The following is a 23615-nucleotide window of genomic DNA, read 5'->3' on the forward strand; positions in this document are numbered from 1 at the left end:
AAGCTGCACGTCAGTGTAAGTTGTCATCTGACATGTGAACCTGGCAGTTTGATAGCAAACTAAGATACGCTGGACAGAATAACTTTTTACAGCATGTAAATATCCTGTACTACAATGAAGAAGTCTGCCAAATTAGTTTCTGATGTAAGCTGGCATCATACCTTGGCAAATGCAGATTTCTGCCACATTACGAAGTCTTATCACAGGGTGGAGAAATATACTGCAATAATCCTGAACATGAGCAGCACACCACTTCATATGTAGAGGTTAAAAAAGTACCTTAACATTTTATATAGATGATTAATCTATCACAATAGAAGTTATATCTGCTTCTGTCGTAACAGTGTCTTCCCCTGAACTTGATGATGCTGAATCTCGACTTAATTGTTAAATCATTTTCAAAATGAATGCATTCTGGTGTGTTAAAAAAATAAAGTGAAGCTGCGTGAATCAGCAATTGTTTTAATAATTTCAGTTTGTCAGATGTAGGTTTGGGATTTGATTTTTCAGATTGGACCGGGGGAAATTACTGTGGCTCTTTTTCACTTCTCTTCTTCTTAAATAAAAATAACTAACAGATTAATCAATAATGAAATGCTTATGAATTACAAGCTTAAAATTTCAGCTGTTAATGTTAATATGAGAAAAGAAATCTTGTCTCTGTCTAATCTACCTGAGCATGTGTGATGTCTACATAATCAATGACTTATTTCCCACTAGAACCATTTTTGACCAGTTAACTATTGTAATTCACATGATAGTAGGACAGAAAATTCAGTATTTTGTGGTCATTATGTGCTATTTTTATGTTTTTATATCAGAGACAGAGTCCGAGTAATCATCCTATTTTTTTTCCAGACAGCCGGACGCACCTTTCTTTAAATCTGGCAGAGATAGGAGCTACTTAGTCAGAGAGCACAGAGGAGGCACAAGTAGGGAGGGCCAGGATGTGTACACACACACATCTCTCAGACAAAACACACACACACGACGAGGGAGGCAAGGAGGGAGGAGAGAAGAGAAAGAGTTAGAGGAGGTGTTGAAAGGAAGGAGAGGTGCTTAGAGAAAGCAACAGAGATAGAAAAGGGAAGTGGTATGACTGTTATGCTGTAGCACTGTGTCATAAACTGCACTGCCAATCTGCAAGCCCCTGGGACGCCTCATCAGCTGTTCAGCAGGATGCCTCAGAGGAAAAGGAGTTACACATTTGGAGCTTATGGAGGGTAAGACAAAAGAGGACTAGTCTGAAACTACAGTGATTTTGCTGTTTGCAGTTTTGTCTTCATGAATCGACACAGGACTGTGTTAGTGCACCTGTTGCATCTTGTTACCAACCCACCCGACTCTCTGAGCTGCACTGCACCTGCTCAACTGCTGCACAATTAGATGACTCTGACAAGGTCGTCGATCATCAGCACGGTGCTCTCCTCGTGCACTGCTTTAACCATTAATAGTGAAAAGCGGCTGAGATGCTAAAATAATGAGATCAGTGTATTAATGAGTGAAGCCTCAAAGGGAGAGGTTATAGAGATTGCCTCTGGGCAAGTGAGTGGCTCATCATGAGGATGATTGATTGTTTCAGTCATGCTGAAATGCTCCAGCATGTTATTTTAAAGACATAGTCAGAGAGAGAGAAAAAGGTAAAGCAGTTGCAAAGAGAGAAGTTAGCCACATCTTCACTTACTTACTGGTGGCAGTGAATATTTCCTTGGTGTGATGGAAGAAAGAGCTCGAGCAGTGTGAATATTTGCAATATGAAAATACTTTCTGCTGCTCAGCCACACAGTTCATTAGAATTCATGAGCCGATGAAATTACATCCACTATTGTATTTTGCTGCTCGACGTCTGCTTAGAAAATGCTCGTGAGGCTCAATTTAACATTTCAGGACTCAAATCTAACCTGAGTGGCCACCAGCAGCAACAACCACTCTAAATGAATAGTGTCACATGCTGGCTCAACCTTTTCAACCAGGAGGTGGGAACGCAAGGCAGGTTAACATGCTGAATAGGTGATTTATTAATAAATCAACAAATTTACAAAAGAATAACATGGAGTGTGAGGGCCAGGTCAGTGGTATGTGCAATGTATGGATGAGGTGGTGATGCTGCATGCAGACAAATACAGTGATTTTCTGATAATGCAGATGTCTTGATGTGAAGTACACTCAAAATATACATGTTATTATTTATTATTTAGCCAATGAACACACAGCGTAACACAGGCTGCTACTCTGTCTTCACCGCTCTGAAGAAACTTTTTCAGTGGACATTGATGAACTGTTTATGAGGTGTCGGACAGTCTAAGTAATTCAATGATTCGGATTCTGGTTAACTGGAAGCATTTGGTTCTACTGAAAAGCTCAGTGGACTAACACGGCATTGATATATCTGCGCAATTAAGGTGCAACAAGGGCCATGGGCTCCTTTTAACTGCAGTTTTAAGTACTTCCATCAAGAGTCCCTAAGTGAGGGTAAAACCTCAAACAACAAATATTTCTTCTTGCTAAAGTGCCTGGACTTTCTCATTAGTTTGTTTCTAGTGGAATACAAGTTGAAGCATCATGCAGGGGTTATCTGGACTGTTCCTGTTACTACCAAAAGATATATTCACAACATGCAATATTAACATATACATTATGTTTACACTGGCAATAGATTAAAATTATACATGTAAAGGTGAAAGGGTTGCTTGTATTCATGAACACGCAGAGAATTATCACTCGAATCTGCAGTTGTCTGTAGCTTTTTGAGTATTTCCGTGGCTTTCAACTTGTTGTTTTATGGTTCACTGTTTACTGTTTTGGTTGACTCTCACTGCTCTAATCAACCTGTTTCCAACTGAGGCAGTTATTTACAGCAAACAAGCTGTGTACTAAAGTTGCATGGCATCAAACAGCACTGACAAAGTTAGTGAGAGCTCGTCAGTCCATCAGATAATCCAAAACTAACAGGTGAACATAGAGTTTATAAAGACCCTAAGAGATTTTCCTCGTGAGGAAAACGTAAAAACACAAGATAAAGGATCAGTGATTAGCAGACTTAAATTCATTAGTTCACCAGAAACACCCTGAAACTTAAGATGACTGCTGTTATTCAGTGAAGGCTGAGTAGGCAACTGCTGTGTCAGCTTTATAAGGTCATAAAATGTCAGTTCTGTGTTTACAGCGTGTTTCACACCTGCCAGGTGGCAGAAAAGTCAGTCGTCAGTCATGTTGATGAACTTTGTGCAACTGTACGTGTTATCAAATTCTCAGATCTGCTGCATTGGTACTTACAGGTGTTGACACTAACTTCTGAACTCTGGGAAAAATCTGTTTGGTTGTTTGGAATAAAAAATGTAGTTTGGCAGAGGAAAGCTCCTGAACAACTTGTTAACTGGTTCACACCATTGCATGTACTGTACTGAAATGGTTTGAGAGTGTGGTAGCTTACCCGGACATTGTATATCGCTTGAGTCAATAACCTTATAGTAAAACGTCTGTAAAATGGTTGGGATTATTTGAATGTTTGCCACATATGACATGAATTAGTATCTCACACTGTTTAAAGGAAATGAACAAACTATTTATGTTTTCAATAGATTTGGTTTGTTTCCAACAGAATTTGCCTTTGTTGTTAAAAAAATGTCCCTCTGGGGAAATTAAAGCTTTATGAAAAAGGATTTTCCTACAGAAAAGGATGAAGCCCAGACTTGAACCATCAAATTACCGGTTGTTTCAGGATCTATCCTAAAAGAAGTTATTTTGTCGCAGCACAATTTCCGCATGCAGTTTAATGGAAATTGCTGTTAGCACACAGTAATATGGCTGTTTCTCCAAAGTGCAAACAAAAACCAATCAGCTAAAACACAGCTGGAAATGCACTCTTTGAACATCAATTGTACTGTCTCCTGTGACAGTTCCCTTGTTGACATCCCAATCTTTTTTCAGTATGCAAATCCCGAGTGGTTAAGTTTGTGGAGTAGGGAAAACCATTTAAAACAGATGGTTGAAAACTATGTGGGTGAGCAATTACTTTGTTTTAAATTTTGCTTTAAAACTTCCACTTGTTTATGAAGCAGATGAGGTCAGTCTTACCTCATAAACACAAGTGTTCATTAACACCTTTAAAGGCCACATTTCATGTGAGTGACTTCCCTGTTTGAGATTTCAGGTTGTGATTGTAAACTGAAAATTTTGAGAAAGCTGTTCGACAGTGCTGGTGTTTTCATAGTCTTAAAATTATAGATGGCTGGCCTGCTAGTGAGTAAAGCTTTAAGCCTGAAGACAACTGGCAACCGCTCAGCCGAGTGAAAGATTAGAGGATTGTGCAGAGAAATGCTCTCTTACAGTTTCCCTCACGGGAAAATGTACCTATGTGATGATGGTGCTGAGGAGGAGGAGGATGGTGATTGTGCTCCCTATACACCTTTGCTTTCAGGCCTTTTTTTGCTGTTCAGGTCTTCAGCTCTGTGTATTTTGTTTTTCTGGACTCTTATCCATTTGAAGAGTTTTAGATATATGAATGCTGATACAAATTTATTCTAAGGTTCTTTTCTAGTGGCTATAATTGATTTTTAAAATAATAATGTATCAAATGACATTTTGCAAGTGTGTTAAGGAGAAATGGGTAATGATAAAGATTATCACCTGAATCTGGACCTTTCCACGGTTTTATGTAAAGAAGTAAAGCTTATTTATATTGCATCTATCAAAATCAAACATCACACAATGCATGCATCCCAGAGTCTGTGTCTGTTCAAAATTGACACAGGGATTTCTGGGGATTTATTTCACAGATAATAGGAAATAACGTAGACTGTCCTGTGTCTTTGCAACAAGACTAGAAAGGGTACAAATAAATAAGGACGTCAGCTGAATCATTATGAAGATGTGAAAAGTTAGCAGCTATCCAATTTTTATTGTCTTTACACAGTCAGACAGATAGTTCTACCACATTTTGATGGTTAAAAGACATGTATTATTGAATATCATCTACAGTGCAGTAATGACATATACCTTATTAATATATATGTACTTGGAACCATGTATGAAGAAAACAAGATGGGGCCGAGAACAGAACCTTGTGGATCACCACAGAACTGAGGACATGAGGCAGTAAGATTACTGACAGTAACTGAAAATGTGTGGATAATTACAGCAGAGCTGACTGAAGATATACCTCTCCACCTAATGTGCCATGACACAGTGATCAGTGAGTGTAGGACTTGAAATGTTGTTCGACTGACAGTGACTAAAGATGCCAATGTATCAAATTCAGATTTTGAGTTTGGTAATCTTCAGTGCGTAGATGTATGTGATGGGTGGATGTTGTAAGATTTAAAATAAACAAAACCATCCTTTGCCAAATGCACATTGACAAATTAAGTTACCAGGGCCTTTAATTTGATGACAGCTTTTCTTTTTGTGTCAATTTAACTCTCCTGATATTTATATTTAGTCCAAATGACATATCGGGGATTTCCACGTTTAGGTTTACCATTCACATTATCGAGACACTGCCAAGCTGCATCTTTTCCCACCAACCAGCCAGATGCTGCCCTTTCCTCCTCAAGGGGCTGCTTGTCACTTTGACTAAAGCTGCATTCAATTTAGTACAATTATTCAAAAAGTTTTATGGCTACTGGAAAGTTAAATTAGGCATTGAAATTCTGGTTAACTGCCATTTCTGTAGTTGCACATAAAAACTAGCTGGCATGAGAGTAGCCTGCCTGCAAAATAGGAAAACTGATGTAGTATTGAAGTATTTTTTTATTGATCATTTTCTTTCCTCTCCAAAAAAGCTTAGTAAATACAAATAGCTGCATCTCTAATTGATTTAACATTTAACACAATTTACACATTAATATATTTAGGTCAAGAATGTTTCATCCCGTCAACTTCAATCAATTTATGCAACACATTATCAAATTATATTTCTGATTTTAAAACATGTATAAAATGTCCTACTGAGACTTTTCAGCTCATAAAATCAAATGATCTTACTCAACTGGGTTTAACTAAATTCTAATAACACAGAGACATTTAACATGGGAAATATGCTGTCAAATGAGATTGATGAAATGTTTTATGTCTTGTAATGAACCATGAATTTGAGAGTCTTGAAAACTCCTTAACTTTTATGTGAGTAGAGCAGAAAGAATGTGTCTATTAACTGAAAAAATAATTTGGAACTAATTTAACAATCGATCCAGCTTTCTAGCTGTGTAAATATGCAGTGATGACAGTAAACTAAGTATGATTTGGTTTCAGACTGTTGAATAAACAAAACAAGGTATTTGCTGACGTCAACTTTGGCTATGACGACTTTTAACTTTCTGGCTTTTTAAACCAAACTATTGCTCAGTTAATTGACAATATAATTCCCATACAACTAAAAAACTTGAGTGCATATACACTGTCAGAATAACAGTGATAACAACTATCTGTGTGTCCTTCCTTCAGTGAGTGTCATGTTTCTCTACAGTAGATGGAGGTGCAGTTGTTTATATGATGCTGTGGTTCTCACTCCTTAATGTTAACACCAAAACAGCGTGTTGCTTGTGTCAGCAAGGGGAATAATCACCAACCATATCACTGACTGACAAATTAATATTTCCATTCTCAACACCAGGCACAACAGAAAAACACACAGCAAAAGAGCAGAGCCCTCATCAGCAGCTTGCATAATGTCAGTGTTGGCATGTCAAATTGGACCAAGGTGAGGTGAATCCAATGACAGAACCAAGTGGTGTGCACTGTACGAGGTTCATGAAATCTTTCATGTCAGACGTGCTGCAGTGATACTGTTTCAATTTCTTACATCATCCAATCCTCTCGGATTCAATTTTATCCAAAATTTTAACAATAGACACAAGTAGTGACATTGGAGGGGGGACAGGCAGAGAGAAAGAGAGAGGGGGTGTGGGTAGGAAGACGGAGATAGTCACAGACTAGTGAGCTGTGGAGCTGAAAGAAGCAGGAGACAAAGTCAGTGAAAGAATCCGATCATAATCCGTGTGAAGACAGAGACATACTGTACACAAACACACACAGATAAGACGTGTTCTCAGGCCTGGTCTCACCACCCAGCTCCATCCTGCCACCCAGTGGTCTGGGCATGCTATTGACAATAAACAAATAGGTATTTAAATGACAGTAAATGTTCAGTTTATAAAAGATTTGCAGTCACTATATCACATTGACTGAAATCGTCATTGCATCAGTAGTTATCAATACTGTTCCTTTCACTACATAGTTACTAGTTCCTCTACAGATTGATGACGAAGTACCATGTGCTCTTCCATCCACTACAGTAAGATGCTACTGACACACTGAAGTATCACTCATAAGAATTTAGTAATATAATTGCACACTGTTGTTACCTTTTATACAGTAAGTACATCTTGCTAACATGCAATACATGTATGGTATGTTTATTACATCTGACGTTTTATTAGAGGACCTTTATTGGTGTGTTTTAAATTAAAGGATAAGTACAGATATAGTTTTTATATATAACACTGAAAGAGGTCTTATACTCACTGTAATTATTCCTCATGTTTCAGAGAGCTCTTCTTAAAGCCCTTTTAAAATATGAGACCAAAGGTAAAATGAGGCCGTGTATAACTTTCAAAGCTTTAAAATTTCCTATTAGTGTTTCCCTCAACAGTGTTTCTCTGTAGAGTTGCAGTGGAATTAGGAACTGAAACACTGCAACTTTGGAAGATATCCACATCATATGACAAAATATCAGAAGCTGACCTAATTATTAACTGTTAATGACTTAGGAAGACGAGGTGAGATTAAACAAGTGAATACTTCTCACTCTGTTTCAACTCCTTATGTCTGCTTATGTTTTTTTTTATTTCCAATAAAAACTGATTTTATATAAATATATATATATATATAATTTATTTTCTCTTGAACTGACAGTGGTGTATTAACATTTATTGAGTGCTGAGCGAGGAGCTGTGTTATTGCATAAGGAAGTCTGGAGTGGCAGAGAAGTATATTCAAGTAGTGCAGGACATGTATGAGGGCTGTAAGACAGTGGTGAGTTGAGCTGTAGGTGTGACAGAGGAGTTCAAGGTGGAGATGGATCTGCATCAAGGATTGGCTCTGAGCCCTTTCTTGTTTGCTCTGGTGATGGACAGGCTGACAGATGAGGTTAGACAGGAATCTCCATGGACTATAATGTTCGCAGATGACATTGTGATCTGTGATGAGAGCAGTGAGCAGGTGGAGGAAAGTCTAGAGAGGTGAAGTTTTGCTCTGGAAAGCAGAGGAATGAAGGTTAGCCGCAGCAAGGGATTATGAACATATTGGTAAATGGTTGGTTTTAGCTGCTAGGCAGGAGGTCTAGAGGAAGACTAAAGAGGAGATTTATAGATGTAGTGAGAGAAGACATGAGGTTAGGAAGGGCTTAAATGCAGGAGATGAACAGGTGTAGACGGGTGTGGTTAGGAGTAAGTGGTGACAAACTCACCAATCGCTATGAAATACATGCAGCGTGAGGGAGGGCAGTACCTGGAACCAAAACAGAGGACAACAGGAAACTCAACAAAATAAAAGCATGAAAATGTGCAAACTTATGCCAGGGTGGTGACAGTGTTATCAACTCATGTAGGCAAATACAGTTACAGAATGGATTTAAAAGTTCACAACTTCCACTTAAGGGAGTAGTTTATTCTTAGACATAAACAAATTCAAACTGAATAAGATGCTGTTCTTTGAATATTTTATCGAGGTGATAGTAAATCACATCAGATGTGCCTGAGCAGGTAAATCTGAAATGGTTTGTGACAGTGACTGTAAACTCATTTATCATTCTGAAATGTAATCCATGAGACCAAGTTAGGAGAAAGGAATAATCAGTATACTGACTTTCTGTCAATGTCAACAGCAGATTAATGCAACAAACTGTTGTAGCACAAGCCAAGGTCACGGAAGTTGTCGTTACGTATTAAACTTACCTTCTTCAGAAAGGAAATAAACTTTTCTTTTTATATATAGAGTGGTGACCCAGCAGTAACCTCACAAGGAGTTGAAATCGAGTCTCTCTGACGCATTGCTATTGCACACTATACTTAAACCAAACTTCACTTACATCTCCTCTCTTTATTCACTTGAAGGAAACCGTCAGAAGAATGGCTTCAATCACCTTCATGCTATTTTCATTTTATTCTCTTACTAATAAACGGAGCTGGTGTCTGCGAATCTGTTGGCACGGAGTGACGGTGGTAATTATTTGATAGTCTTAGCCCTGGGGAGGAAGAGATAAGTGGTGATTATCAGTAGATTGATTGTCCATAACCAACTGTTCGGGCCGCTTCAATGATTGATCCAGATTTGGGAATCTGTTGTGCATTTGTATGCTGGGTAAATGGAAAGAGAGCGTCGCAAAACCACCAAATTCCTAACACAACAGGGGCAAACAGCCAACCTGCTTTATTCTTTTCCTTTGGTGTCTGCCTCTTAGCTCCTGATCTCTATTTTTGTCTTGCTGGCAGTTCATTTTACCAGTAAACACATGAATTAGCTCTCTCTCATTATTATATCCACTTGTTTTCTTGTAACAGATCACACTTCTTGTAACTAAGTACTTGCTTTGTCAGCTGTCTGTGCTCAACTGCAGTCACATCCATCAAACATCCAAAATTAAACCACTTACCAAAACAACCAATATTTATATATTAGTAATTGATCAGTAATTGCTTGACTCAGCGGTTCCTCTTGAGTCTACAGAGGTTTATGATCTTTCGTCTCACTGTTTAGCTTTTATAGCAACTGTTACTGTTCCGATTTATTCTCACCACTGTCTTCAAGTCATATCAGGCTGAAACTGTTTTCAGAAAATTAGCTCTGAAAAATCCACTGTTGGTGACAAGCTAGTGAACAGTCTTTTATACAAACAAATTGAACCAATGAACCAGTTAATAGACTGGAATAGACCCAATCTATAGACTCCACACATGTTGGCTTGATTCACCTTCTTCTGATTTCTGATTCTTTTAAAATCTACTTTCAGTATGGTTTTCAGGTACAAACATTAACCTGCTGTCAATTTGTTTTTCTGTAGAGTTGACAAGAGCTTCTCCAGGACCAGAACCATAGGGTGAGTTCTCTCCTTTCTGATATACATCAACATGCATCAGAGAGTTGTGTTTTAATGCTTGACGGCACAGTGTCTCTCTTTTCCAAATACTTTTGAAATTCAAGCTACATGACTATACTACAGTAAACCACCTATTTTTCACACAACTAACTATATTTTGAATTATTTATCCTACTTTAAACACCAGCATGGTAAAGATGTCATAGACTGGCTGTAGTATTTATTCTGACTCTATCCAGAGCTTTTATATATCTATATTTTATATAGAGCTCCTTTTCCACCATATTCACTTTTTGACAGAGTGTCTGAAAAGCATGAAGTGTTGACTCAGTGTGAAGAGTATAGACTTGGACGTATCCACCAGCTTGATGGTTAGTTAATTACTTGCTGGAGGAAATGTTATAATGAAGCCTCTCTTTACTTGCATATTCTCAAAACTGTGGCATGATGATCTGAATATAGACATAGTTTAAAAAAAGGTTCAGGCTGATAAGACCTGTATTTTTAGAGCAGTAAAACCATAAGCAGACCTTATCTCCTTATTCTAACTCTGGCTTTTTATGCCTCACAGTAAGATTTACAATTGTGCATACATTATTCTGTCTTTCTTCCTTCTCGTTTAGAAAGCCTGTCTGTACTTTTGGCTTTGGACATCTGCATAAGATCAGAATGGAGATAGTGGAGCTTTTAATGTTCCCAATTTAGCAGGTAGCCTCTCAGCATGGAGAAGGAAATATGTGGTTGTAAATACAAGGACAGGAGCAGATGGAGGGAGACAGGGAGCACAAGGACATGTGTAATGCCACCTGGATATGTGGGGCATGTGGCTTTGAGAACGTCAAGGCCCACAGAATGAGTGATAGTACGACTGTCACTACATTTACATTCCAATTCATTAATAAATCTATGTATTTTCTTTTCACCGTCTACTTAAGTCAATGTTTACATATACTTTTATAATAAAAGAATAATGTAATAGTAATAATTCCTCTACAAGGCTGCATATGCCATCATGAACACTTTTTTTCAGTTAATATAGTTTAAGTTGGATGAGAAATAGAAAGAAATCCATAGGGAACGCAGAAAGGTAGGCTAAATATTACTAATTAATTATTTGTGGGGGTTTTTTTGTATGTCTCACACATAGTAAAGCAACAGAGCTGTCCTTTTGTTTGCAAGCCTTTTATCCAGCTCGCCAGTAACTCAATAAATTGCTTCTTCTTTATACATCAAATGGGCCATAGGCTTGTAAAAGGCAGCGTCATAATGAGTCTGGAAAGGACAATAGGAGGGTATACTGGAAAAGGGAAATTGAAGGTGCTGTGATGATTTAGGCTAAACAGAGGAGAACACACCCTCACATGCTGACTGAATTTCATTATGAGGATTCGGGTTTCTTTCTGTTGTAAACAGGTCTGTAGCGGATGCTAATAGTGCCTCAGGGTTGGGTTAAGCAGTTACTAGCTATCTGCAGTGCAGCTCTTTGATTATAATCACTAAGTCATTATACCAGTCGAGTGATTCTTCAGTCTCAGGCTGAACTTAGAGTAACTCGAGTGATTTCTTGAGTTACTTTTTGTTTCTCACTGCAGTATGCAATTGAGTCAATTTTAAACAGGTTTATGACTTTATAGGGATTAATGATCGCCTCAGTCTTGTCTGTTAGTGTTTTTGTGTGTGGTTCTGTTCCTTTGTCTGTCAGATGGCTATTGTGTTGGGAATAACACCATGTTGGTGTGGTTTACAGCAGCGGATTCACACCACAGTGTCTGTCATTAAAAACTGTCTTTCCTGGATCCCCTGCCATGCACCACTGCTTCAAATCTAACATCCAGCCAGGTGTACATGTAGGTGTGTGTGGGCACAAACACATAGTGCCCACAGTTTTCTTCCACTCTTATCAAGCACCACCATCTCCATCATGTCACACTGGCACACAAACACTTTTTTTTTGTTCATGCTGATGTGACTTGAGTATCCCCGAATCATTTGGACAAGGAGGTGCTTTTCATGAAAGGTGAGAACACACTTATTTTACTGTGCTAAACAGCTCACAGCGCACTGTTCCAATTAAACACTCATTAACTTGATTGCTCTCGATAATGGTGGTGCTTATCTTCGTCTGTCTAAAGATCCTGCTGTGCTGCTACAAGAAGCCAGAGTAAATGGCAGTGATATTTTTTAAAACAAAAAAACTGCCACTGTGGATATATAGACATCTCTTTAAGAACTTGATTTTGCACAAATGGGGGAAAGCATTAGGATGGCATGGTAGAATAAAAATTGCAGTGTTGAAGCAAAGTGGAACAATGTCTCTAAATTAAAACCGTTTTTGATTAGCTTGTCTGATTAGAGACACCCTTGAAGGGGCTCATGCTTGCAATATTGTCATATATTATGTCTGTGCACAGCTCTCCTCTGAGCAGCAACAGGGCCATAAGCCTGAAAAACACTTTGAGTGACACGGGGAGCTGGGTGGTAATGAAGTGATTCTTAACGTTGAAAGATAAGAAAGAGTGATGCGAAGAGGCCTCTAATTGGGCGGCCTCTGTGCCACTTCAGATTGCTGTTAATGACCAGTCTCCATCCTCATATTGTGTCGCGAGGAGAAAGCAAACAGGAAAAGAGAGTAACCACCTGCAGCTTGTGCATGGCCATAGCTGTCATGGGTGCAAACAAAATGTCGACATTTGAAATAGTTGACATTCTGGATGGGAGCTCCAGCTAAGTAAGATATACAGCATATGAAGAAAATATAAAGAGAGCCTCCTTAATATTTTATTGCACCCCTGATTGATTCCCAAACAGCCAGGCTTACTCCTTCTCATCTCACACATGTTCAGTTGGACTGAGATCTGATGCTTTAGCAGACCAGCTCATCAAACAGACTTCATTGGGATGTTCACTGAACCATTGCTGGACAGCCTTGGCCTGGCAGTGCACCGCGCTGTCAGGAGATCCTGGGGTGTCAGCTTTAGCATGGAGCACTTTTGTGCAGTGAAAACACACAATCTGACACCTGGTACGGAGGACAGGTCATTTTCAATATGTATCCTGTAGCTTCAGCACATATGTCATCGTTTGCATGAATCCTCAGTGAAGTTATTGAAAACTGTAAGGCCTTTGGCTCCTTCTTGCTAAGATGTGTCCTGGCAGCACCTGTAGACTGGAGTGTCACATGACTGTAATATCTGTTTCACTGCGCAGATCCTTTCAGTCTGCTTGACGCCACACTCTGTCTTCCTGCACTCCCTACTGCTTTATTACTCGCTGTTGCTTTTGCCACATCAAAATTTATGTGTCCAATCCATCATCGTACACAGTATATCAAATTGCTTTCACAATTCAGTCCTGAATTGAAAAATAAAAACACAGTTTTCCTTCATTTACAATTACATTTTGCTATCTTGTCAGTCAGTGCTGATGAGACTTTAGAGAAGCAAGAAATCTGTCAACAAGCCTCAGATAGGCTTCTAATAGCACAAACACAAAAAAATAAAAGGCATTGCCTCACATTTAGATTTTGTTGAGCAGCTGCTGGTCTGTGGCTGACCAGTATCTCATATTTAAACACACATAGATATTTTACATACTTTCTTTTTTTGTTTTTCAACCCATTAAACCTTTAACACCATATCACTTAAGCTTGATTTGTCTGTAACGGAGACACTTCTCAGAACCTTCTCTGTGTCATTTGAAGTGCTCATGGTAGCACTCATTAAACCCAGGTTGTGTCTCTGAAAGTGTTTCACTGAGACAGAGCAGCTGAGTCGTTTTATTGTGGGCTAAAAGCACTGTGGCTCTGGCTTTTTTCTTTCATTCTTTCAATTTTTTTTTTGGTGCTGTCGGTGGACTGACTGTGTGCTATTTCGGCTTCATCAAAACCAGGCAGTGAAGAGACCCCTGCTGCGACCCAGACGGGTGTGTCCAGTTCTCAGTGAGTTCACAGCGGAAAACAGTATGACCCAATGCAGTTGCAACGTGGTCTACTTATGCAGGTTGTGCAGAGGGCACAGTCAAAGTGCAGTGTGGTGATGATGGAGGTTATTTTAGCAGATGTGCTTCGCCTGTTACTCAGTGCACCTGTTCAGTTAAATACTTGCTGGATTGTAGCTGCTGTGGTAGATTTAAAAAAAAGAAACATGCATGTTCGGATCTTTTTGAACTACTATTCACCCTCTTGTCATACTAATTCTCAGTTTTAAATGTATTTCTTCATACTGCACACTAAAGGTACCCACTCTCCATTAACCTACATATTATTAAAAACACCAATTACAGCATTACTCAAATATGCGCCCTGTACATCCCTCCCTGTTGTGCTTCATTAGCCTCCCAACATAGCAAAGACATTCAACTAATTAATTGAAAGGCTCTGACTTATTGAAGGGGTAATGTTGCTTGCAGTTGTAGCCATTTAACATAATCAGGAGACTGACTCCATGTAATCAGGCTCTACTACATCTTAGTTCAGGAGACACTTCAATTAGAGACTGTACATACTTCACGGAGTGGAATGACAGAGAACAAAGGAGAATGTGATGGAGGAAACGATGCGTCACTCTTACAGTGCACTCTTACAATGGTTATGCTCAGGCATATGTGGTTTGCTCTGTGCTATTAATGAACCTTCATAAAGGGAACTATCAGCTCATTCCTTGTTACACAATGACGTATATACAATCCTTAAGCGTCGTCCTCACCGAACCATGAACGCACCTCACTGTATGTAGCCTGTAAATGAAACAGCTTTTAAAAATCAAGCTACATATGCACGTCGTATGCCGACATAACCATAATCACATTAGAAATACCAACATTTCAGTTATTATATAGGGTATATACAGTATTTTAATTAGTATCTCAGTATCTTATCATTCTCGTCTTGGGTCTCTGCTTGAGTTTAGCTGTGTTGTTTACTGTTTTTCTCTTTTTTGTGCTCTTCACTCAGCAGCCACTGTGCCCACCTGGAGCAGCTGCTGACAGCCCCGCATGTCCACATAATAACTCTAATCGCCCAATTAGTCACTAGGACACTCAGAAACACCACAGAGTGGGGTTAGGGTCAATCCTCTCGCCATTCAATCAATTTTGGATGAGGGAGTGCCACAGAATCTTGCTTTTGAAAACCTTGTGTTATGCTAAGTTTTTATGTATTTAGAAGTAACTCTGACCCTAAAGAAAACAATCTTACCTGCATGCTGCCCCAATCCTTTTTTATAGCTCTTGAATTATATCAACAGTAATAGCAGACTATTATTTCTGATTAATTTGAGCACCATTTAATTATACCCTGCTTCAAGAAGTGCTTTTTAAAGAAACAATTGCCAACAGGCCGTTTAGACTTTCCTGTCCTCATAGCTGTGAATGTGATGTCTTTGTTTAGATGCACAAGCACAATTGTGCATGCTGCCTAGTGGATGCTGTCTTGGGCCACTTTAATTGAATATGATAAGCTAGATAAAATATAAAAGGATGGATATAAACAAACCAATTGTTGCTGCTGTCAAGTTGAAAAGAAGAAAATAGTAATAGGACTCATGCTGATTGATTTTTCCTTTATCTTTTTAATTCAGTTTTGTTTATTGAAAATGTAAACATTCAAATTTAGTGTACTTAGATTTAGTGGATCCACATAAATCATATCAAATGCAAACAATTGAGCATGGAAGCAGGAAATCAAGCAGTGGTTTTGGTGAACTGTAGCCTGTCTTCCATATGCTACCTAAGCTTCTGATCCTGTGGTTTCACATTCAGTTTGAGTCCAGTTTTATCGCTGCCAAAATCAATAGAGGGGGCCACCCACAAAATAAGAGCCAACGGGGTTCCAGGAGTACGGGCAGCACAACATTATTGTGTTGAGGAACTGCTTCCTTTTCCACCTTTCAAGCTGTGAGGGGAATGAAGTCTGAAGTCCTGCAGCCTAAGGCTGCATGTGGCAATTAAACAAAAGTTATGTTTGCATTTAGAGCTTCTTCTTAGTCTGAAAATATTTGCAAAGTCAAAAAAATAGTTCTTTACATGTTTTTTTCTATGTACTGGTACATAGTAAATACTGTACTGAGTTTATTGGGAGGATTTTCATAAAAAATGTAGCTATACCCAAGATGTCATTAGAGTTAAGCTTTAATTAAACTAACAGGAGTGGAGATGAGAAGGTTCTCCTATGCCTTTTTGGAGGGGGAGAATTTCTCTTCCTTGTTGTCCTCATGTGCTTCATTGGCAACTCAAGGACAAATTAAAGTGTTACCAATGCTGTTTTGAGAAGCATTCTCTGCAGCTCGGTGCTGTGTAAATGTTAAATTTAGTCAGGCTGCCTCAGGAGAGGACTGTGAACAGAGTGGGAAGCAGACACTCACGGTAAGAGACGGAGAAAGGGATGAAACTAATGAAATGAGAGATGGAATAAAAGCCAGAGAAGAAGAGTCTCAGCATGAGATTCTCAGCATGACCTACATACAATTGCGCTTGTAATTGCAAAAGTCTGATTAAATTGACAACTATTAACTCTCCATGTACTTAGTTTAAAAAAATATTGATAATTTGTTTAGTCAACCTCCCAATGACCTGGTTTGACTCCCATTGGTTCTGTTGAGTGTAAGTAATGATCCATCTTCATCAAGAGGCTTGAAATAGGCAGATTTATGTTGTTCACACTTTACTTGCATTTCCTATGCGTTCCTGTTCTCCCTGTCTTAATACCGCCTGCCCCATTTAGGTGGTAGTGTGGCTTACCTGGGACCTGTGCTGGAAAACCACAGTGAAGGTTTTTCTGTCTAACCTCGTGAGTAGTAAATAAAAAGAAGGCTTTGTGCACTCCTTCCATTGTGACTGTGTGCTTAAGCTCTGAAGCTCTGTAACATTATACTCACATGAGGGCGTGGACCAGCTAACAGGTCACCGAAAGGCTCCACTCTCATTCCCTTATGGGTTTGTTTCAGGGCTTGCAACCTGACTTATTGATTCATACTACTTCCATTACATCTTCTTCAGCTAGGTTCTCCTGGTAGAACCACATCAGCAGCCTCAGCTATCAGCTAAATCTGTCGTCAGAGGTGATGCTTCAGAGAAGGAGAAAAGGTGGGCATGCGGTTTAGTTTTCCGGTGTGTGAACTAAAGTAGGATGATGGATTATTTAACGTATATAGATCTTTTTTTAGGTTTAGTTTTCTCCTGTGCGGGGATCTGCTTGTATGAAAACGAAATGAGTGTTACAAAGCTGAGTCACAGCGAAGACATTTACAGTATGTGACACATTCTGAATCATCATTTTAATCTGAAAACAACTCCTGTTATGGATATGAGTATGCTCAACTGTGTGCATTCACACACCACACTGGACATATATTGAATAATAAAATGACAAACAGGCTTTGGATCTGCTGGGGGCAGAGAGGTGGATCTGAATAGCTATTGAAATCCAGTAAATGCCTTTTATGCATGTCTACTTTGTTGTGTATGCGCAAGTAATACGTAGCAATGTCTTCCACTGTCTTACGCGTAGAGATTTAGCCTCCCACCAGATAGGAAAATGTGATTACTCAATAATACATTGGACAACACTGACCTGTGTTTATTCCTCTGTGGGCTGAGCAAGTGATTTTCCCCATTATGTATGAGTGTGCTATAAAACCTGCAGCATTTGAGAGCTTTTCAGCTAACTGCCTGCCACTAATGTGTCAAATAGACAATGGCATGGTTGGGCTAATTTCTGCAGGAGGTGTTTTATGATGCTGGGACGAGCTGCCAGACGGAGGCAGATAATACGACAGAGAAATCTGATGTCACCTCTCAGATGAGGTAATGTCTCTTTTTTTTGAAAACTTTGCTTTCAAACCTACATCCGGCTTCAGCATTTTGTCCTATTGAATGAGCAGAATCTGTTATTAGGAAGCAGACTCACTGAGGCAAATGCTAAGCAAAGCAACACCCACAGCTTGAATGGGCAGCTCTCTGTCACAGACAGATCAGAGAACTGAGGGGAGGAGGAGATGGAAAGAGAACAAAAGGGAGCCATGAGGAGCAAGAAGACAGGAGCTAAAAAGAAGAGAGCATGTTGGCTAGCATGGAAATAAAAACAGACAGTAGGATGCGCGCATGTATGTGAGAAGGAGGGGGGGAGAGAGGAAAGCTGGGAGTGTTGTACGGAAAGAGAGGAAAGAGGGAGGGCTGTTCTGAGCATCATCTGACAGGAGAGAGGCTGATCTCCGACAGCAGGTGTTGGAGGTTAGAGAAACTGAGTCAGGCACACGGAGAGGGTGATACGCACCAAGTTATTGAGGAGAAGACACTGACCTGAAAGTGAAGCGGTACTACAGACAGGTAAGCATGGTTAGAGACGCTGGAGTGCACGCCGTGATAGATAGATAGATACAGTGAGAAATGAGTAAATACAAGATACAGTAATGAGGGAGATAAACACTGTCAATAGAAGCAGATAGAGAAGATTGTGCTTGTTGTTTAGTTTGGTGCCCAGTTCAGGCTGATCTGCCCTGATCTCCTCATCCTTCACTCCGAACTTTCTCTCCGTATCTCTGTCTCCCTATCGCTTTTTCTCTTGTGCACCCAGGAAGTGGCTCACTGGCATCTCGAGTAAATGATTCTGCTTTCATTGTGCATTAGCTGCTGTACTTGATTAGATTAGTTGCTCTCTACTAAGTGGACCTGCAAAGCTTAGGGGTTTATGTGTACTTGTCTGTCTCAGAGTCTGTGTGTGTCTGTGTGTGTGTGTTTTCTTCCAGTAGATGTGTGTGCATGTCTGTGTGGTGCTGGAAGGGAAAAGCTGCAGCCAAGCAAGACATTACTCTTAAATCAGAAATATGATCGAAATTATTTTTGTTCAGTATGAATCTTAGAAGAGTTTAATCTTTATTACCCTGAAAGGCAAAACCTGGAGCTGCTTCAAAGACGAATAACACGAACAATAATGAAGCAGAAAACAGTCTCTACTTCAGTTTTACTGTACTAACTGGAGTTAGTCATTGGTGACATTAAAAGAGGAGCGATGATGATAAAGACAACCCTGCCTTAATGAAACATATTTACAGATTTGCACACAGTGAAGCTGGTGTAACAGAAAAAAAATGCACTAAAAGCTGTTTCTGGAAGTGTCCTAGGGACAATCATTTCTGCTTGTCAACACAGTGTTTTGAGCAGCCATCTGCAATTATGCTGACAGATTACAGCAGATTTCTCCAAAGTCTTGAGATTAACCTTGATATTAAAGTGTTGTTGCTGACTGTCGATTAACAAAGTGATAGACAGCTGATGTTTTCTTGTGTCAGTGTTGTTTTTATTAGAAAATGTATTTGAAATATGAAGCCCTGTATTAATTAAATGACCACACCGTGCATATTGTGCAGTTGTCGATTATATGTTGTCAGATCTATAATTATGGAATCACTGAGCAATCTGCCTCACTGTCATTGCATGGGACAGAATAGGACGAATCATTGCTCATTTAGGCAATAGTTTTAAAGCAATGGATGGCTTTACTGATTATTAAAGCAGGATGCCCCATGGTCTTCACATGGAGGGAGACTAATGTGCCAAAGCCTATAAAGTTTAATAGAAAAGTTACCATTAACAGACGAGGGTACTCAGTAGTCAGTAGCACTCGATCTGATAATATCTGACTCTCCTTGCGATGCCTGTGGCTGTCTTTTGTTTGCCAAAGAAACCAATGCATCTGTTGAGTTGGCGCACATGCAGTAGTTATGTTCAACCCACATTTAGCCTGAGGTCAGGAGTATTTACTAGAAGAACCATTACAGAGTTTTGCTGATGAGCTTCTGAGATGACCATATAGATTAACCTCAAGATTCTTTCATTGCACAGTATTTATTTTTGTTTTTCACTATCTTAGTTGTTTTGTTTTATATTATATCGTCATCCTGGTACTTGTTTCTTCTGTATAGACATGTGGAGAGGCTTCTGTCTACTCTGCTTAGACTTGTACGGCAACCACAGCTGATAATGACTGATTACCTAAACGGCAACTTTATCAATATAACTATTGTAAAATGAAAATCCTTTTTAAGTGGCCTGTATCATACATTGATAATGACCAAGCATGAATCATCACATTTATTAGTAGTCATTTATTTGTTATTACTAAAGGAAGCTGCAGGTAGTATAGTTCATATGCTTCCTATGAACATGTTACGGTTTTGCTGTATCTCACTGTGTGTGATCCTCTCCACTCACCCACACATACGAGTAAAAACCTGTCCTACTCAAATTTATGTTTTAAATTCAGTTTGCGAAGAATTGACTGTTGCATGGCTCATTTGTATTTGCAGGTGCTGCATAGCCTGATCCATGATTAGACTACAGAAAGCTGGAATTCTTATCAGGGCTCATGACCCAGCAGTCTGTGGAGACAGCTGCTGGCAAGACACAGGATTAATTGGTGGATTTAGTCTCAGAATGCTTTGTGTCCATTTTAGAAACTTTCTGCTGCCAGAAATTAACATGTAGATATATGATTCTATCTTGACAAGCATTATAATCGATCAGACAAAGGGCCTGAAAGCCAAAGACAGTTATTTTGTCATTTTGCTCATGGATATTAATCATCTTTAGTACTGTTAAGTACTTACTTTAGAGCTGCATGCAAAAACTTTGCTATAAGCTATTGTGAGTCACAGTGTTGAAAATGAGGTTGTCTACAAGATACAACTTTGTTTGAATAGTTCTTTAGAAGAGCCATGCACCATAGTGTCCAGAGGTGTGAATGTGTCAATATGTGACACCCTGGCTGTGTTAATTTCAGCTCTCATGCTACAGTTAGTTTATTCCCTAAAGTTGCTAATTTAAATAATATACAACTCAGTCTAATATTTATGTGTATTTTTGATTCCATGTATGCATAGAGGTTAGAAATATATATTAAAATGTTCTTGTAATCACTATCTTTACAGATGATACTTGACTCTCATTCGTCAGTATAATGGGTGTATATGTTTTTTTAAGCAAAAGACAAAATGTACTTTGGATACTGGAACTCTAGTCAGTCTCCTGAAAACTGTGTTTTCCTTCAAGATGACTCACGAGTGTGATAATAGTACCTATAATTTTCTACATTTTTTTTTCATCCTGTATTGAAGATTTTGGGATGTTTTTCTTACAATGATTCAGAGAAAAGGTAATGTTGCTAGGTGACACGTTCACACAACTGCAGCTGTAACAAGAAATCAACCTCAAAAGAGGAGCTTTGCACAGTGTGTGCATCACAGAGCAACAGGCTACGGCCTACCACAAATTGCACACTCCACCCTTATAAACAAATAATCTGGGATGTTTTATTAATAATGGCAAGATTGACGTATTTCACCCCACAAAGAAAGAAAAGAAATGACACTGATACACATCTTTGCTTTCCTCTGTTTCTTTCTTGGCACACTGCATTCACAAGATTGGTGAGGGGTAAACAGAAATGACTGAAGAATAAAACTTTGACCTGGGATCATGCGTGGGCAGCTTGGAAATAGGCAGCCTAATGGTCATTGCTTAAGTTGTCTGGAGAGATGGTGTTTGATGTGCCTCCGGTGTGTGCTGAAGTGACACAGTGAACCTGCCTCCTTAAGGCTTTTTAATTTATAAATTAGTAAAAAATTATAGTAATAATATGAAAAAAGATTCATACAGGGATTCTCTCAACATTCATTAAGAACAGTTTGACCTCCTCTATAACAATGAAAGAACTGCACCTTTTGAAATTAGTCATAGACTAGCTACATACAATATTTTACAATAGCCTAAGTAATAACCCATTATCCTAATCTATGCAGTTCATACTTGCTCTTCACGTCCTTTGCATGCCATAAATACCATATATCTGCTATACCAGTACCTTCAGATTGTCGTCGAGGATGAATTTCTGGATATTCCTTTTTGCTAAATTCACATCAAGCCGTATCATCGCGTCATGTGTCAGGATGGTGGTATTTGATAACGTGTACTCCCTTTGATCGTCACAATATGCCAACGTGAGATCTTTCCTGAGTCAAACATTTCCCCCATTACTGAAACGTCTCTGTTATCTGCCTTGTAAATCAATGCAGTGTGGTGTAAACATACACACACATGCACAAAAAAACACACACAAACAACACTGCAAATATACTATAATACAGAATAATAACCAAGAAAACCTGTGTGTTTAGAAAATCACATATACTATATAGGCTGTATAGTTAAACAAGGCGTCACCACAGCCTATGGACAGAGTTCTGACTGAACAAGCTCTGTACGCCATTTCTTTGTGAGCAGATTTCAATTCTTGACTGGAAGCAGCATTTGACATAATATTTTCATTAGGTTCTGGCTCCATTATTTGAAAGATGTAACAAAGTTCATGCTGCAGAAAAATGTCAGTTCTGAGAAGCTGATAATGCTGTGGGAAAAAAACTGACAACCTCATTCAGTCATTTCTCTGGTTTCAGCAGAGATCTGAGGCAACATGGATCAGTGTTCCTGCTATGTTACAAATAGATTTCCTAACCCCAACTCCAGGTCAGCTGCCTGTTGTCACTACAGTGCAGCTCTATTTACTCAAACCTATAGATTCTTCAGAGCCGTTATGTGCCAGGCGTTTTCAGATCGGGAGAGCTATAACATCTAATAATAGCCTGTGTTGCTGTAAATAATCTTATTTCAACCTCTCCACCTTTACACCACTGTGATGTGTGCCAAGATGGCAGAATGGAGGAAATATGTGAGTGTGGGTGTGCAAGTTTCCACCAATTCTCACTGCATTCTCACCAAGAAATCACATTGCCCTATTGTTCTGTGTTGCTTGTGCTCCAAAGCAGTGTTTAGAGATGCCCTCTGCTGCTACAGGTTTGTGAACAGGATGCATGCACAGACGGGCTGCCAGTTCTCGCAACTGACTGTTGTGTGAGACAAAGTGTGAAGTAATATGCTGTGATCAGAATCCTGGTGAGACTAGTAATTTACTCCAAAACACACAGAGAATAGAACAGAGAGAAGAGGCGAGGGCAGTAGGTTAAGAGATGAAAGCTGAGGGTATTGTTTTCTCCGGCTTTGTATCCGTCTTTGCTTTGGTCTCGTTTCTACACTTCCCTCAGCTTCTGTGCACTTCTGCCGATCGCTTCAATTTCTCATTCTTGCGTCTAATCACACTCATCTGATTGCCTTCAACCTAACTGTTGTAAGGGCAAAAAAAAATGTAGGCAAGAATAAAGAAATACTCTCAGGCCAGTGTCGTAACAGTAGCTCTGTTCTCAATGAAGTAAGTCTTGAATAATCCTGTTCAATGGGCTGGGTCGATTGCGTTACATTTTCCTGTGCTCTTATTGCTTAAATGAGAAACCCAAGGCCAGCCATAACTTCTCTCTATCTCTCTTTCCGTCTCCCCACCCCTCCGTCCTCTCTGACTCACAGGAAACAAGATGGAAGGATTCCTCGTGTCTCTGATGAAGTAGAGCCCTCACAAGCGCACTCTCACCTTCCGTTTCCTCTTACATCATTTTCAAAGGTAACAAAAGACCTGATG

At 39.3% G+C, this 23615-nt stretch overlaps 1 protein-coding gene across 6 annotated transcripts in view; it reads left to right on the forward strand.

Annotated features, from left to right (window-relative positions):
- Positions 1–974: 974 nt before the first annotated feature.
- Positions 975–23615, forward strand: part of si:dkey-166d12.2 (rap1 GTPase-activating protein 1) — a 48186-nt gene continuing 25545 nt past the window's right edge. For 3 of the 6 annotated variants that reach the window (XM_026350024.1, XM_026350028.1, XM_026350025.1), the window contains exons 1-3: positions 976–1223; positions 10061–10096; positions 23504–23597. In XM_026350024.1, coding sequence (XP_026205809.1) covers positions 1180–1223; positions 10061–10096; positions 23504–23597 — 174 coding nt within the window. In that variant the 5' untranslated portion in view covers positions 976–1179. Of the gene's footprint in view, positions 1224–10060; positions 10097–23503; positions 23598–23615 lie in introns of those variants that run through there. The other 3 variants (XM_026350031.1, XM_026350029.1, XM_026350030.1) reach the window with 3 other exon arrangements.

This window comes from Anabas testudineus, chromosome 5 (assembly GCF_900324465.2).
Source record: "Anabas testudineus chromosome 5, fAnaTes1.2, whole genome shotgun sequence".
Taxonomy (NCBI): Eukaryota; Metazoa; Chordata; class Actinopteri; order Anabantiformes; family Anabantidae; genus Anabas; species Anabas testudineus.